The following is a 17,029-nucleotide window of genomic DNA, read 5'->3' on the forward strand; positions in this document are numbered from 1 at the left end:
AGAATTGAGATGAGATGCGTTAAACAAATAGTAATAGGCTTCAGAAGCCCAAGATCCTATTGAAGTAGCCCAAGCCAGAAAGACTACCGAGGGTGGACTTTTTGGTCCTTTTGATGACCGTTTTGGTAATTTTGATTCCATCTGATAACAGAGAGAGCTCCACAGAAACATCGAAGAAACCCTCTGAATCATAATCTTGTGGCAGCCCATTGAATTCATATACTCGAAAGGTACTTGTATTTTTGTTTAATTAATTTTTCTGGTTTCCGAAATGAGTTTTTGATTTTGTTGTTTTGTGCCCAGCGGTCTTCTGGCCTTTCTGCTAGTTGTTCTGTGTATTGGGAATTTGGGTTGGGGATTTCCATTTCTTAATGGGAGTTATTTTTTTCTGTTTAGCTGCAGAAATTCGCGGTTGTGAAACTTTTTATTGCCTGTAGCAGTTGAAGAAGCATGAAAGGCCACGAAGCAAAGGTAAATGAATAGCAGGAATTCACTTTTGCTCGACCAAAAGAAAGGCCTGAAAATGGCATTAACAAGCTTATGATGCAGTAACTTAAAACTGCTACCCCTTTCTTTTCTTTATTCATGTAATGTGTTTTTCAGCTTTGAAATATTGTCATGCCCCGTTGTCTGCTTGATGGTTCTGATGCTCAGTGTCATTCCAAATTACGTTTGTTACTTGTCTTAATTTCATTTTCAATCATAGATGCCGAGAATGGAAGATATTCTTAGCCTTCCAGTGCAAGATCCTCCTTTTGCAGAGTTTTCTGCTGCTCAGTTAAAGTGGGTAAAAGTAGAAGGTGGTCGCCAAGGTGGTGATGATATTGCTCTCATCCCTTATGCTAGAGTGGACGATTTTGTCAGAGGAGAGTCTTCTAATGCAGAATGCCCAGCTAGTTTCCGCATTGAGTCAAGTAGGAAGAGACCTGTGGGGAGCATCACCAAACCGAGGGTTGATGGCTATCTGGAGTACACATTGTATGTAGTGATTGTAATTTGGAATCTCTTGGTGGTGCTCGAGTGGATCTTTCTACCTTTCTTTTTCCTTAAAATGAAAAAAAAAAAAACATTTTTCTAGTCTACTTGGCATCCTGATTTGGTGTAGCATTTGCTTTTTCTTAAAAAATAAAAAATAAAATTAATGGTTAATTAGTGTGCAAAATAGATATTCTTTTTCCCATAAAGCTCAACTGTCTTAAATAATTATGTTGTCGAACAAAAGACATTCCAAGAGTTCACAGTTTTTGTTCAAAAAAGGATGTGCATTTTGACAATTGTATTTAAGTTACATTGACCGAACATATAAATCTTCATGGTGATTCATCAGGTACTGGTGTTCTTATGGTCCCGAAGACTACCGAGAAAGTGAGTCTGGAACGGGGGATGTCTCAACCATCAAGCCTGCATCAGGGAAGGGGAGCAGGCCAGGGAGGCGTCACATGATGAGAGGTTGCCTTTGCCATTTCACTGTGAAACGATTGTATACCCGCCCTCTCCTATCCCTCATCATCTATAATCAAAGAAAGCATGTAGATAAGACAGGAGCCCCATGTCATGGCAGACTTGATCGTGATGCTCTAGGGACAAGAGCCATGTATGCTCCAAGGATATCAGAAGAGTTACGCCAAAAAGTGATGTCTATGCTTTATGTTGGGATATCTTTGGATAATGTAATTCAGCATCACATGGAGGTGGTGCAGGGGCATGGTGGACCCCATAATCGGGATGATTTTCTCACTCGAAATGATGTTCGTAACATGGAAAGGCTTATTCGTAACTCTTCTCACGAGTTACATGCAAATGATGAATGCAGTATTAAAATGTGGGTCCAACGGCATCAAAAGCATGTATTCTACTTTCAGGAGAACTCCAGTTCAGAACCCTTTATCTTGGGAATACAGACAGAGTGGCAGCTGCAACAGATGGTCCATTATGGACATAATGGTTCGATAGCTTCTCATTCGACATTTGGCTTGAAAAAACTTAAGGTACCATCCTTCCATTTTTATCATTTCCATGTTTCCCACATAATGATGCTTTAAGTTCCCAGTCCTTCTTTGCCTTGAGATTAGGATATGCGATAATTTTCAGCTGTATCATTACTTAAGATATTGAAGTAACTTGAATAGTAGCTGTTAGGCTAGTAGTAGGGTGGTAACAAAATTTTTAACAACGAACGATATGAATTATATTTTAAGAGGAGTTGAAGAGAGGAATACATGTTATGGATTTGGGATCTATTTGAATGATTTGTGATACATGTATATAATAAGTTGTGCGCAAACCTTTCTTTTCGTTAACATTTCAGAATCAATATTATTCTGATTCCTCTTTCTTTAACTATAGAAATTTAATATCACTGGATAGTTTGGATGTATAAACAGCTGAAGGAGCTTCTTCATGCTTGCACTTATTGATTATGATTAAATGCTACTACATACTTAAAACTTCCTTTTTTGTTTGGTTTCTCTTTACAGTATCCCCTGTGTACTTTACTCGTTTTTGACTCATCCCACAATGCAATTCCGGTTGCTTGGGTCATTACCTCTTCTTTTGTCGGTCAAGGTATCCATAAGTGGATTGGCTTACTAGCTGAAAGAATCCATGCCAAAGACCCCAGATGGAGACTCAATGCCTTTCTGGTAGATGATCCTTCTTTTGAAGTTTCCATTATAAGGTAAATCATAGTAGGCATTCCAGCTTTATTTATATGGTTTTGATTTAAATAAATTTTTTTTTTTAATTTTGTTGCTGTGATCATGCTTACATGCAGAGAGGTTTTCCAATGCCGGGTTCTATTATGTGTCTGGCGTATTCGGCGCACTTGGATAAGAAGTCTTTTAAAGAAATGCTGTAACTTTGATGTGCAGCGAGAGATGTTTAAGCACCTAGGCTGGCTTTTATATTGCACAAGAAGTGGGCCAAATGCTGTGGACGCAATTGAAGAGTTTATGCAAGTATTTGTTGATCAATGTGCATTTATGGATTATTTCAAGATCCGATGGCTACCAACCATAGGTATTTGCTCATTTAAGCATGGTTTTTTATTATTTCATGTTGGAATGACTTCTTCACTGTTATAGGGCCATTATCATTTTTCCCTGTACTGTTATTTATCTGTCTTTTCACTCTTCCTTATTGTTATAATGATAATTCAGGACCATGGATCTCCCAAACATTGTGAACCGTTACATGCAAATCTTATCTCAATTCTAGCGTGCTTTTATTTTTGGCAGAGTTGTGGGTTACTGGTGTAAGGTCTCTTCCTGTGGCCAATCCGGAGATTCTTGCTGCAATTGAGTCCTATCATTTGAGGTTAAAATCCAAGCTTTCCAATGATCAACATGCTAATTCCTGGGCAAGAGTTGACTGGTTGATCCACTTTCTGACGACAGAATTTCACTCCTTAAATTGGTTAGAACAATACAGCGTGGAGACTGGGTATCTTGAAAATCTGAGGGACGAGTCTTTCTCAACCAACGCTTGGTATCAGGCTTTACACATTGTTGACATTGATGTGATACTGGATGAGCAAAATCTTGAGTTTGCAAAAGTCATTTCTCAAACAGACAGAAGCCTGGCGTATACAGTTTGGAACCCTGGTTCGGAATTTGCCCTCTGTGATTGCCCCTGGTCAAGGGTGGGAAATCTCTGTAAGCATGTTATCAAGGTGGCAATTTTATGTAAAAATCGGCAGGTTGCAAGACCATTATTGGCTGCTCAAGTTTATCGGCAGACATTGCTTACCCTTCTGCAGAACCCCCCTGATGATCCTCTAGTTCTGGACCATGCCATTTTACATGCCACTCGCTTTCAACAGGACATCAAAGGTTTAGAAGATTTGTCTAATAGTGGCTTACTCCAACCATTACCTCCTGAGATTAACTCTCAAGTGGCAGATAATATTCTGCTTTTTCCCGGTCTTCATTGAACCTACCATTTACAAAGGGCTATTGAGCATCTTCAATTGAGCTGAATCTTCTTCAGCCAAAAGTTTCAATGGGGGGCCTGTGAAGCCATGTGTTTTTATTGGCTCATATTCAACTTGGAAACAAGTCAGAATTAAAATCAGCACGGTTTGATTGCACGAGACAGCGTTTATTCATGAACATGCCAATCTTTGCTTCTGTAGGTACATTTCTTCAGTTTCAAAACCATCCTCTGTTTATCTACCCGACCATGATTCATATTTTCAGCTTCTTCTTCTTTTTTTTGTTCCCCCTCATTCTCCCCTCATTCTTATAGAATTTCCTTATTGACTGAAACTTATCAACTTTATGACTGCAGCAAATGAGGAGGGCAGAGTCCGTGGACGATGTGGCTTCAGCATCCTACACTCTGTCTATCACCCTTGCTCAAATTACGAAAATTATTCAACCCATATTAGAGTCATGATATGAAGAATGAAGATAAGTTCCAATGTCAAACACGAAAACAGAAAAAAAAAAAAAAAAAAAAAAAAAAACCCTTAAATTCGTAAAATGTACAAAGTATGCCGTGTTGGCGTGTTCCTGACTCAACGGAGGAGAGGTTCTTTCCGTGTGTTTGCATGAAATGATAAGAGTCCATTATCCTCAAAATGTACATTGCAATCCGTTGATCTTCTATATTCTTATTAAAAAAACCTCTGTATATGATATTTAATGAAAATAGATGTATATATTGTATTAATTCCCGGACATCAACCTACCTACGTGGCCAGTGGCTCTCCATACACTGTTACTATTAGGTATATTAGTTTAAATTTTATGTAGTTTCTACTGATATGATTAACTATATCATTTTTTTCAATATAAAATAAATGTTGATTTCGTCGTATTTGTAGACAACACACCGGTTATTGTCTGGGAGACTTATTGTATTGTATTTATAATTATATTTTTATGTTAATCAATGAGATAAATTTTTATATTAATATTAATAGTCTAATTATTATTCTATCATTATTTCAATCCTTCCACGTCATAGTCTAATTATTATTAGTGATTTTAGCACGTTAAAACACACCACTCCCTTGTCTGGTCGGTTGGAGACGTGGCAAACAATCACAAACTGAGCCGGCCATCCTAACACGCGTAGCCGTCCAACTCGCTTTCTCTAATAAACTTGCGGTAATCATTCACTGATCAACGTCATGACGAGACATATGATATCTCAGATCCTGGCCGTTGGTTTTTCAGTCCAGATAACAATCTAACAGATCGCTTCGAGAAGGGCAGACTGTTCAAAGGGACCGACAATTTAGGGGTAGAACTACGAGGCAAGCAAACTCATAATAAATACCGTAATTCCCTTTTGTCAGCCGTCTGATTATTAGAATACTGTTTCCGTGACTCCGTCTGGGATCGGACGGAGTGGACGCACTTGTTTTTTGCGTTGATTAGATTCCTTGTGGGTTCGTCTTCAAGAGGTCGAAGATATGTTTAGGCGACGAGAGTGAGTAATTTCGTAAGACCTGTAAAAAACAAATCCTTGGCTCGTAGCTTCCGTGGCGAAGGTTCTCGAAGAAACTGATTTCTTCAAAGCTATAAATAGGACTCGGTTTCGAATTTTCTTTCGTCGTCTTGATCTCTAACTTTCGAACTCTCTATTACTCAAACTCAACGTTAACACGGCAAGCGAAGTTGAATCGGAGCTCCGAAGATATACTCGGATCTACTCGGGATTCTCTTTTCCGAGTTGGCGACCGGGACGTCTCTCCGCAGATTGAAAGTTCGTTTCTGTTGTTAATTTCGTACGGTTTATAGTTTCGTTTTCATCAGTCGTGTTTGAGTGGCCCTTTATTAGACTTAGTAATGTAGATGTTGATTTTTTTAGGGGCGTAGATTGGGTAACATTTTAGTTGGTTTCTGAGAAATTTATGCAGAGGGGATAGGAAGTTATATGAAATGTTGCATGTTGTGGTTTAGTTGAAGAGGTTTCGAAATTTCAATTTTCTTTTTCTTGGTGTACCAAAAAGTTCTGCTGGGTTGATGAAACTAGATGATTGAGAGTGTCATTGCTTCTTTTCGTTTGTGCGCATGCGTGCGTGGTGCTCTTTTTTTTTTTTTTTGGTTGAATAACTAATTCGTGAAATTCGGGGTTTAGCTGTTTCCTTTCCGTTCAACGTGTGAACTGCTGTGGTTGTGATTCTTGGTCGAATTCGTTGAGGCTTAATTAACCGAGGAAAGTTTCACTCGATCGGTCTCCCGCTCCATTAAATGCTTCTGCAGCTAGATTCTGGTTGTTGAATTTCATTAGAGTGTGGTGATGGTTGTGTTTGAGTATTTTTTTTTTTACCGCTAATGACTTATTATACGTTTGCGTTTTTGTACTAATTTTATGCGTATGTTTTTGCTTGAAATTTTAAATTCATACGCGAAGTGAAGTGCCAGTGGTGTTGTCTTGTTTCGGTAGATATTCTTTGTTACCATTAGCCACACGGTTGTTTGTAGTTGAGATGTTCATGTGGTGGGTTTCATTTGCATCTTCAAGTATTTATGACCTTCACTTATATAAAAAAAAAAGTATTTATGACCTTCTTGGATGATTTTTACTGTGGTTGAAGATCAATAAAACAGTTTCTTAGCAGGGTTGATGTTGCTCCGGTAGTCTTGAAACGACGGTACTCAATTAAATGGGCGTTTCTGGAACGTTGCTCATACATGTCTAGCAGTATTATAGCTTCTTCATCCATGTTGTAGGCATTTTAATATTTTGGGTTGCAGGTGATGATGCTTGGTTCATTACATAGGTCAATTTCATCAATAGCTGCTTATTCTAAAGGCAGAGATAAAATAAATCGAGATGGCTAGGATAGATGGTTATTCTTTTCCCTTCTCTCTTTTTGTTTCTTTACTTTAGGAAGTTAACTTGGACTGACTGACTGAAGAAAGGCCACCACAATGTCATTTCTTCTTTTATCCCCCGTGGCCCGTGCTTGGGCTTTCTTTCTTCTTCTTTCACCCACCCCCCACAAAAAAAACTTCTGTCTTTGTGAACCCTCTAGACCCTCCAATATTTAAGATTGTACTGTGGAAACAAACAGTTTGTTAGGTTTTTGCATTGTTAGAATTAAAGCAGTAGGAACTGTTCTTCACTCAGTTTTAAAACGCTAAGATAGGTCATTGCAATCATGCCTGGGAAATAGGTATTTGAATTCAACACTTCTCTAAGTGGTTGGTCTTTAATATAATTGATTGACCCTTAAGAAGCTGGATAGGTCTTTCTCTCCTTTCTTAATCTTGAAGTTTCTTGAAGCCTGTCAATTTATGATCCATGTTGGTGGAGAGAGATGCGGCATCACTAACTGCGAAAGGACTGCATCTTCTCGAATAAGCCTCATTCTTGGAGGAGACTGAATTTCCTCTTTGGCAACCATACCTTCCGATTATGACAATTGTTGCACTTCAAGACTTATTAGTTAGATAATGAGAGAATTTACTAATACACAGGTGAGCTAAATTATGAGTGGAGAAAAGCCTCTCAAGTCATTTGACGTAATGTTTAAGATTTTGGTAAGTTCCGTTCTCGATGGAGACCTGTGGCAGAGTTGCCAATTGAGGTAGGCTTGTCCTTGTCGGAAAATTACATGGCACATTTCTTCAAGCTCACGTACTCTTGCCCGTGATTTTACCTTCTTACTTCTTAGATCACATTTGATCAGATGATGTATTGGTTTTACCTTAGGTTGGGGCATCCCGTCCAGTATAGTGGATTTGGTTCTGAGATCTCTTCATGGAATCAAATGATCGTGCAATGCTATTGGTTACTATTCACAGCTGGAAGCTTGGGAGTTCCATTATATTGGACTCTTATAGATCTGCTTGTTATTGATGAACCATTCTCTCCAAGTATTGCTGATTGGAGCTGTTCAACCTTTCTTGGATTATGTTGTTGCTGATTTCCATTGCTCTGCAGCTGTATAGAAGAAAGCTACAGTATCATGAGATGTTTGCCTGGCATGGTCGGGTGACTGAAAAAATGTGTTTTGAAGTTTTAGAATGATTCCAAAACTTGTTCATATATGCAGGTGCTTTAGCTTATTGCCAGCTTCTAGGTAGTTCATATTGTTCATCCCAAGGATCCAATGGGGGAAGTGGCTATGGAAATTAACCATTTTGAGGCTCAACAATTTGTGCTGGAAGACATCCAATATACAACTTGTAAAAGTAATGGAACAGAGGCTGTGTGCTCTAAACGGTCCAATCAAGAATGCATACTTGCAGACGGGTCAACAGGTTCTGCACAAACTGCTGAAGTATTGGAGAAAGGAATTTTGCAATACGGGTAAAGTCCTGCTTGTTTACCTGCCAATTTTTATTTGCCCCTTATTTAATGTTGATGACTGATGTCATACATTGTTATTTGCAGATGTTTGCATTATCGTAGAAGATGCCGCATTAGAGCTCCTTGTTGCAATGAGATATTTGATTGTCGTCACTGTCACAATGAGGCAAAGGTTGTTTGTTCTCTGTCATCCTCAATCTATAATATATGTGACTTTTTAAATGTCGTTTGATTTTTACTCCTCTGTTGTCATACAGAATAACATTAAAATTGATCACAAGCATAGACATGACATTCCACGCCATCAAGTGAGACAGGTGCATATATTCAAGAGTTTTAGTTTCCTCTGTTTTTCTGGCTTTTGATGCATTCTTCATGGTTGTAGTACCCCCCTTAACACTTATGAAGTATTCCTTCTTCAATATTTTCAGGTGATATGTTCACTCTGCGGCACCGAACAAGAGGTGAGAGTACTTACTACTTAGATTTATTAGAGTTTTGTTAGGTACTTCATAAATGGGAATGCAAAACTACAGAGCTTATGCTTGTATAAATGGCTTGATAACTATGGACAGTAATATGTTTCGCTCATAAGACATTATTTTTCCCTAAAATTCTTGTTATGGTGATCTCTTTGAAGTAACTACTTTAATCTAACTCAAGTTGCTCGTTACGTTGGCTGCTGCTATTACAGGTTCAACAAGTATGTATTAATTGTGGTGTATGCATGGGGAGATTCTTCTGTGAGACTTGCAAATTGTTTGATGATGATGTGAGTAGTTATCTTTTTCCCCTCCACCCCCCCCCCCCCCCCCCCCCCCCCCCCAAAAAAAAAAAAGTAACAAGGACCTCGGCATGGTTGTAAAAAAACTGCATCATAACTTTGTCTGTGTTACATAGTCTTATTTTAAATTGTTGTCATCTTGATGTCTTTGAACCCGTAGTTCAAGTGGAAAGATTGATTTGATTGCTTCTATTTTGTTATGTTGCAGACATCTAAGGCACAGTATCATTGCCATGGCTGTGGAATTTGCAGGTATGATTGATCATGTCTCTATTTGGTTAGGCTTTAGATCATATTGAGTGAATAACTACTGCTGATTAAAGGATCTGGTCCATATATATACATCTATGAGGGAGAGCTTGTTAAGAGCCTCAGTCTAGCCCTTAAACATAAGCCTTCCTCTCCTTAGATCCGAATGATGAAGCCTCCTAGACCGATCAAGGGAAACACAAGATCTCCTCCCACAAGCCTAGAGTCAACAATATGAGGTTAAAGGTTAGTGTTTGAGTTGAATGAGGGTTCGGGTAGGTGTTTGGAATGCAAGCAAGAAAATAGCATAGAATTGAGTCACTCTTATTCACGGATTGCAAAGAGACACTCTCTACAAGGAATTCACGAATTGCACCCTAGTAGCCCAAGTGTAGAGCAAATCACCCTGGCACCAAAAATCTAAAGAACTAAACAAGCCTAGCCGAAATTTCTAAAAGCCAAATAATGAATCAAAACTAGGCCACAAGGCCTTTATTTATAGGGTTTTCTAGCAAAGTCCCTACATAAATGAAATGCTAAAAGTTAGGAAAATAAAGTCTAAAACATAGGAGATAAAGTCTAAAAGCTAGGGTGTAACGCCTAAAATGTAGGGATAGGCTTATCCCCTCTTGGTGGCCGGCCACATAGTGCCCTCATGTGTCTTGGTCCGTCTTGTCTTCATCTTGGACTCTACCTTATCTTGTGTAATCACTTGAGAGTCCTGCTTGATCTTGTCTCACTCTATCCTCTCCAACAACCTTATCTTCTAGAAGCCTTGAGTCCCCCTCCTTCATGTCTCCTTAGTGGCCATAGGTTGGGCTTGCTTGGCCATGGCTAGCCATGGATTGGCCGTGGCCTTGCTTGGGCCGTAGCCTTGGCTTGGCTTGTCATGGCATGTTGTAGGCTAGCCCGTGGCTAGTCTTTGGTTGGCCCTCGTGGGTTGCTGATGGGCAGGCCATGTGTGGCTGTGGCCTGTCCATGGCTGGTCCTTGGTGCTGCTGACGTATGGGCCATGGCACGGTTGAGGCTCACCCATGGTCTGTTGTGGCATGGTCATGGGTGTGTCCTGCTGGCCGCGGGGCAAGGGCCATGGCACGACCAAGGTCGGGTACCAAGGTCGGGTCATGGCTTGCGTGTGGCACGGGCCATGGTGCAGCCGAGGCTAGGCCATGGCCTGCTCGTGGCACGGATCGTGATGTAGCCAAGGCTGGGCCACGCCCTGTCACTAGTTCAAGGTGCCAAGGCTCGGTCATGGCCGAGGCAAACCTTGGCCTTGGTTGAGCCACAAAGTCCTTCTAAGACCTGCCACGTCCCCACCAAATCTTCAGACAAGATTGCCCAATCGCTCCTATTTTCTCTCCTGGCACATTTTCTTCTAGGGTTCTTGTCAGAGCTATTATACACGCATGTATATGTTTACAAATACAAATGTGTGTGGGTGTGAAGGGTCCCAATATGTGGAAATGGTAACTGTGTTGTCAAGTGATTGCCTATGGAATGTAGGGGTTGAATGAGATCAACAAACGCCTTTGAATTAGATCTTTGTTACGCTAATGGAAATTAGACATTATCTATTTGCAGGAAACAAAGTTGAAGTTCATCACAAGAAGAACTATACGGAGTATTTGGAGCTGTTAGTATGTAGGATGGTCTTACTTACCTTCACAGGGGGCTTCGGGGGGTATTTTGGTGATGTGGGACAAGAGAGTAGTGGAGAACATTGATGAATTTGTGGGAGAATACTCGGTGGGGTGTTCTTTTAAAAATTCTATAGATGGTTTTGTTTGGGCTTTTGCAGGGGTTTATGGCCTTAACGTAGATTGCAAGCGACGATTGCTTTGGGATGAGCTGGCAAGCTTATGTACTTGGTGGGGGGTCACTTGGTGTATTGGTGGAGATTTTAATGTGACAAGATTTCCTAGCGAAAGGTTGGGGGAGGGGAGACAAAACCGTGCAATGGTGGAATTCTCGGATCTAATATTTGAGTTAGACCTTATGGACTTACCTCTCATGGGTGGAGACTATACTTGGTCTAATAATCAAGTTTGGTCAAGGCTGGACAGATTCCTCATATCTCCTTCATGGGAAGTGCAATTTCCAGATTCATGTAAGAAAAGCCTTCCTCGGGTATGCTCTAATCACTTTCCCATAATGCTAGACTGTGGAGGAATTCCAGGGGGTAGAAGACCATTCAAATTTGAGAATATGTGGCTAAAAACGGAGGGGTTTGTGGAATTGGTGAGACAATGGTGGAATTCTTATCAACTAGAGGGCACTCCGAGCAAAGTATTGGCTGGAAAATTGAAGGCTTTGAAAATGGATTTAAAGAAATGGAATGAGTAGGTATTTGGTAATGTAACCTTACAAAAAAAGAATCTACTACAGGAACTACAAAGTTTGGAGGGTGTTGAAGAGGAGAACGAATGCAAAGGGCAAGTTGTCTCAAAGTTAGAAAGGTGATTTTAATGGAGGAAATCTTGTGGAGGCAAAAGTCAAGAGCATTGTGGCTTAAGGAGGGGGATAAATGTACAAAATTTTTCCATCGAGTTGCAAACTCACATAGGAGGTTCAATGCCATAGAGTCCATGAATATAGATGGAGGTGTATCCTCAGATCAAACAGTAATTAAAGATCATGTAGCTGGACATTTCGAACAATTGTTGTCGGAACCCTTTGCATGGAGGCCAAAAGTTGATGGTTTAGCTTTTGAGGTCATCAATCAAAATAGTATGGCTTGGTTGGAGAGACCATTTGAAGAAGAAGAGGTACGACTAGTGATTGGAAAAATGAACAAGGACAAAGTGCGGGGTCCGGATGACTTTACCATGGCATTTTTTCAGACTTTACCATGGCATGTTTTTAGACCAGTTATGCAGGTTTTTCTGGAATTTTTCTCGTTTAGAAAATTTGAAAAAAGTTTAAATGCTACTTTTATTGCACTTGTCCTTAAAAAGGTTGGTGCAATAGAGGTGCAAGATTTCAGGCCTATTAGCCTTGTGGGTAGCTTGTACAAAATACTTGCCAATAGGATGAGCACAGTGATGGACAAGATCATTTCTAAGTCTCAAAATGTTTTTGTAAGAGGTAGACAAATATTGGACTCGGTTCTTATAGCCAATGAGTGCTTGGACAGCAGGCTTAAGTTAGGATGATGCAGTGTGTCAATGGCGCATTTCTCAGTTTTGGTAAATGGAGATCCAGTGGGTTTCTTTAGTAGTTCATGGGGGCTACGACAAGGCGATCCACTATCTCCACTCTTATTTGTCCTTGTGATGAAGGCTCTTAGTATAATGGTGTCGGCTGCCATGGAGGGGGGATTCTTTTCAGGATTTTCAGCGAGGGCTTCTAATCATGGCTCCATTACTATTTCTCACCTCTTGTTTGTAGATGATACGTTGTTGTTTTGTGATGCTAATGCAGGACACATTAAAGCTTTGAAGGCTATCTTACTTTATTTTGAAGCGGTTTAAAGATAAATCTTGCTAAAACAGAGATGATTGCGGTGGGTGAGGTGCGAAATATTACAGGGCTGGCTAGCTTTTTGGGGTGTGGGGTTTCCTCTCTGCTGTTGAAGTATTTTGGTCTCCCGTTGGGTGCGACCTTCAAAGCTAAGACAATTTAAGAGGAGGTGTTAGAGAAATTAGAGAATAGGCTGGTTGGGTGGAAAAGGCTATACTTATCGAAGGGGGAGGATCACACTTATCAAGAGCACTCTTTCTAATCTTCCCACTTATTTCTTGTCCTTATTTCCCCTCTCGGCAAGCATTGCATCTAGAATCGAGAAAATCCAACGTGATTTTCTGTGGAGTGGACTAGGTGAGGAGTTTAAATTTCATTTAGTTGGATAGGATAAAGTATGTACTCCATTGAGAGTTGGTGGGTTGGGGGTACATAATGTTAGGGTTTTTAATAAGGCTCTATCAGGGAAATGGTTGTGGTGTTGTAATCATGAGAGGGAAGCTTTATGGAAAGGGGTAATTGATGCGAAGTATGGGAGTGCCCCGCGGCCCCGGGGGGGGGGGGGGGGGGGGGGGGGGGGGGGGGGGTGTTCTAATGAGGGAGGGGGGCTTATGGTGTTGGGTTGTGGAAGTCTATTAGACAAGGGTGGGGGTCTTCTCGAGTAATACTAGGCTGAGTTTGGGGGTAGGCAGCAGAATTTGCTTTTGGAATGATGTGTGGGTGGGAGATATAGCTCTCAAGGATGCTTGGTGGGGGTCTTCTCGAGTAATACTAGGCTGAGTTTGGGGGTAGGCAGCAGAATTTGCTTTTGGAATGATGTGTGGGTGGGAGATATGGCTCTCAAGGATGCTTATCATACTATTTTTAGAATTGCATGAGAAAAGGAAATTATGGTGGCTGATGTGAGGGCAGTTAGATATGGCTCACACGAGTGGAACATCCACCTCACTAGGGAGGTACAAGATTTGGAAGTGAGTGAGTTGGTGGACTTTTTCAGCTTGCTGTATAACATTTCTGTTGAGGTTCCAGCTGAAGATAGGGTGGAATGGCTACCTTCTAAGAGAAGGAAATTTTCGGTATGCTCTTTCTATGATGTACTTACAGCTCAAGATAGGCCCAATTTTCTGTGGAAGAACATATGGAGGAGTAAAGCACCTCCTAAGGCTTGTTTCTTTGTTTGAACAGCAGCTTTGGGGAAGATACTAACTATGGATAACCTACGAAGGCGTGGACTCATAATTATAGATTGGTGTTGTATGTGCAGAAATAGTGGGGAAATGGTAGATCATCTACTCTTACATTGTGATTTTGCAAGGGACATGGAATTATTTTTTCAGCAGAATGGGATTAGCATGGGTAATGCCGGGAAGGATGGTGGAATTACTAGTTAGCTGGAGAGGGCTCACAGGGACACCACAGATTGCAGCTATGTGGAAGATGGCTCCTATTTGTATTTTCTGGTGTATTTGGAGAGAAAGAAATGATAGACTTTTTGAGGATCATGAAAGATCCTCCGAGGAGTTTAGGAGCTTTTTTTTGGAAGATTGTATTTATGTGGGCCATTGCTTTAGAGTTAAATGGTCTCAGTTTCCATGGTTTTCTTGTAATAGTTTCTAGTTCTTAACTTGGTGTACTCTTATGCATACCTCTGGTGTACTTGGGTTATACCTATCTTTATCAATACAATTACTTCTTACTTATAAAAAAAAAAAAAAAAAAAAGTGATTGCCTATCATCGTATTGAATCTCTACAATTTATGCAAGTTCTGCCCCTTTAAGTCCCCATCAGCCATCAGACAGTCTTTATATTCTGTTTTCTATGTCAATTTCCTTATTTTAGACACTTTTTCTCAATATGCTTTGTTGTAGAATTGGAGGGCGTGAGAATTTCTTCCACTGCTACAAGTGTGGTAAGATGCTCTTCTCTTCTTAAATGTGTGAGCTAAGATTCTAGTTTGGGAGCTTACAGATAATTATTTCAAGTAATATATTGTATATTTGTGCTTATTATATACTTGATCGTGATGAAGGTTGTTGCTACTCGATTCTTTTGAAGAACAGCCACCCTTGTGTAGAAGGAGCCATGCATCATGATTGCCCTGTTTGTTTTGAGGTATACATGCTTTCCATTTTTTTCCGTTGATGTAACATTGATTTAGATGAAATTTCAACCTTATTAAATGGTGATCTGCAGTATTTATTTGATTCAAGAAATGATGTGACTGTTTTGCCATGTGGACACACTATCCACAAAAACTGCTTGAAGGAGATGCAGGATCATCTTCAGTGAGTGCTGGCAGTTTCTTGCTTACTTTGTTTCCTCTCTGTTTTTTTTTTTTTTTTTTTTCAATTATTTCTTGCTTACTTTGTTTCCTCTTTTTTTTTTTCTTTTTCCAATTACACATGTTTGGCATTCTACCTTACTGACTTGCTACATATCATGTTGACAATCAAACAGATATGCTTGCCCTCTCTGCTCCAAGTCTGTTTGTGACATGTCCAAGGTATGGGAGAAATTTGACATGGAGATTGCAGCTACCCCAATGCCGGAATCTTATCAAAATAAAATGGTCAGCCCCTCTCTCTCTCTCTCTCTCTCTCTCTCTCTCTCTGTGTGTTTAAATCTACAAGTAATAATCCAATTTCACTGTTCCAATTGGTTTGGAACTACTCAAACTCATCCGTGGGTAGCCCAAGTGGTAAGGGCAAACTTGTGTGCATGAAGCCTATGTCACAGGTTCGATTCCCCCTAGGATCAAACTACGATTTAAGTGGGAGGCTATGGCAGTGGGTTATGTTACTGGTTTGTTTTCGCAGATAAGTTGAGATAAAAATTGAAAGTTGAATAAAATATTGTTAAAATATTATTTTTTTAATATTATTTTTATTTTGAGATTTGAAAAGGTTAAATTGTTTATTTTATTTTGTGTGAGAATTTGAAAAAATTATAATGATTAGATGAGATGAAATGAATTGAGAAGAGTTGTGAAAACAAACGAGTCTACTAGTCTCTCCGTCATGGGTGAATCCTAAGGGTTCTGGGGTGGTTCCCTCGTTATTATAAATAAATAAATAAGTAAACAAATGAACTTGAGTCTCGGCCGATTGTGTTGTTTTTATAAATTTAATATGCTTGCGGGAACCTTTGTTTAACCTCGTTTGTAGTATTTTGTGCCAATTCCTCTTTAGCTTTCTTAAATTGTTAGAACCACGAATGTCCAGAAGTATGCCAGATGCTGTTACTATATACATTCTGTCCCCCGTGTGAAGAGTTCACCAGAATATTAACTATGGTTGTTACTGTTTATGAACATCTAATGGAAATACCGTTTCACAGGTTTGGATCCTTTGCAATGACTGTGGGAAAACATCAAATGTGCAGTTCCATGTAGTGGCTCAGAAATGCTTGAGCTGCAAATCCTACAACACTCGCCAAACAAGGGGCTGAGCAAGTGACAGTGGCTAGAATGGACTGGAAAAGGTAATGACATCTACAACTGTACTCAAATGAATGTAATTGGGTTTCTTCAAACCGAGCTGCATTCATGGGTAAAGGGAATCGTGATATTTCTTGGTCCTGCATCTTGTTCTCTGCCGGGAGGTCTGTCACGATCCACCCTATCCTGTGGCGTTTTCTCTGCCAGGAGAGCTGTCGTGCTCCGCTTTCGTACTCCTTGTGTCCTAAATTGCTTTTTCCTTTTTGCCTTTTGGCTGTCTCATTGTATTCTTGTACTCATAAAACCCCATCTGAGGTGATCATGCAGACAATGTTGTTTTACTCTCTTATGGTGATCTTGAAGAGTTACTTTCCTGATCATCCTCAGTCGTCATGCCCTACAGACCTAGGAGATTTGTTACGGCATCCTGTAGAAGTGGGGTTAACTGGCAATCTCAGTCCACCTGTGAATATATGTGAATAAAATCGTTTTTATTTTGAGTTTGTGGACATTGTCCGTGGACCATGATACTTGGTCTTGCTATGAGGAGTTGCGTGGAAAATGGTTATCCTGGATTCCTGAGAGGCAGACGCATTACGCTAACCCATCGTGGAGACATTTCGAGTACGAACTGGGGGATGACATCGATTTTTTTATGATATCTGTCGTATACGGTTAGATTGGGATTTCTTTATTTATTTAAATATTTTTTACAATCTGAAGAAATATAAACATTACAAATAGATTTTATTATAGAAAATCAAAGGGTTAAGACGAGGCAATGCCGAAAATGGTAATCCAACTGGTAATATATTAAATTTACAATATATTA

General features: G+C 40.0%; 2 protein-coding genes across 6 annotated transcripts; both read left to right on the plus strand.

The window, feature by feature from the left end:
* The first annotated feature begins 81 nt into the window (after window positions 1-81).
* Window positions 82-4,668, plus strand: LOC121262445. 5 transcript variants are annotated; one of them, XM_041164917.1, is made up of 8 exons: window positions 82-230; window positions 397-471; window positions 707-978; window positions 1,328-1,988; window positions 2,478-2,677; window positions 2,774-3,018; window positions 3,237-4,132; window positions 4,288-4,668. In XM_041164917.1, the coding sequence occupies exons 2-7, from the start codon at window positions 451-453 to the stop codon at window positions 3,929-3,931; spliced, it is 2,094 nt and encodes a 697-aa protein (XP_041020851.1). In that variant the 5' UTR covers window positions 82-230; window positions 397-450; the 3' UTR covers window positions 3,932-4,132; window positions 4,288-4,668. The 5 variants fall into 5 exon arrangements, with proteins under 5 accessions (XP_041020851.1, XP_041020849.1, XP_041020850.1 ...); XM_041164915.1 differs by having other exon boundaries at window positions 403-471; XM_041164916.1 differs by having other exon boundaries at window positions 403-471; window positions 3,237-4,128.
* Window positions 4,669-5,358: 690 nt separating this feature from the next.
* LOC121262620 (probable E3 ubiquitin-protein ligase RZFP34) lies at window positions 5,359-16,700 on the plus strand. The gene is made up of 12 exons (XM_041165170.1): window positions 5,359-5,712; window positions 8,012-8,268; window positions 8,353-8,440; window positions 8,526-8,585; window positions 8,700-8,732; window positions 8,963-9,040; window positions 9,261-9,304; window positions 14,630-14,670; window positions 14,791-14,873; window positions 14,955-15,046; window positions 15,219-15,330; window positions 16,098-16,700. The coding sequence occupies exons 2-12, from the start codon at window positions 8,069-8,071 to the stop codon at window positions 16,206-16,208; spliced, it is 942 nt and encodes a 313-aa protein (XP_041021104.1). The 5' UTR covers window positions 5,359-5,712; window positions 8,012-8,068; the 3' UTR covers window positions 16,209-16,700.
* The last annotated feature ends 329 nt before the right edge of the window (window positions 16,701-17,029 follow it).

This window comes from Juglans microcarpa x Juglans regia, chromosome 4S, assembly GCF_004785595.1.
Source record: "Juglans microcarpa x Juglans regia isolate MS1-56 chromosome 4S, Jm3101_v1.0, whole genome shotgun sequence".
Taxonomy (NCBI): Eukaryota; Viridiplantae; Streptophyta; class Magnoliopsida; order Fagales; family Juglandaceae; genus Juglans; species Juglans microcarpa x Juglans regia.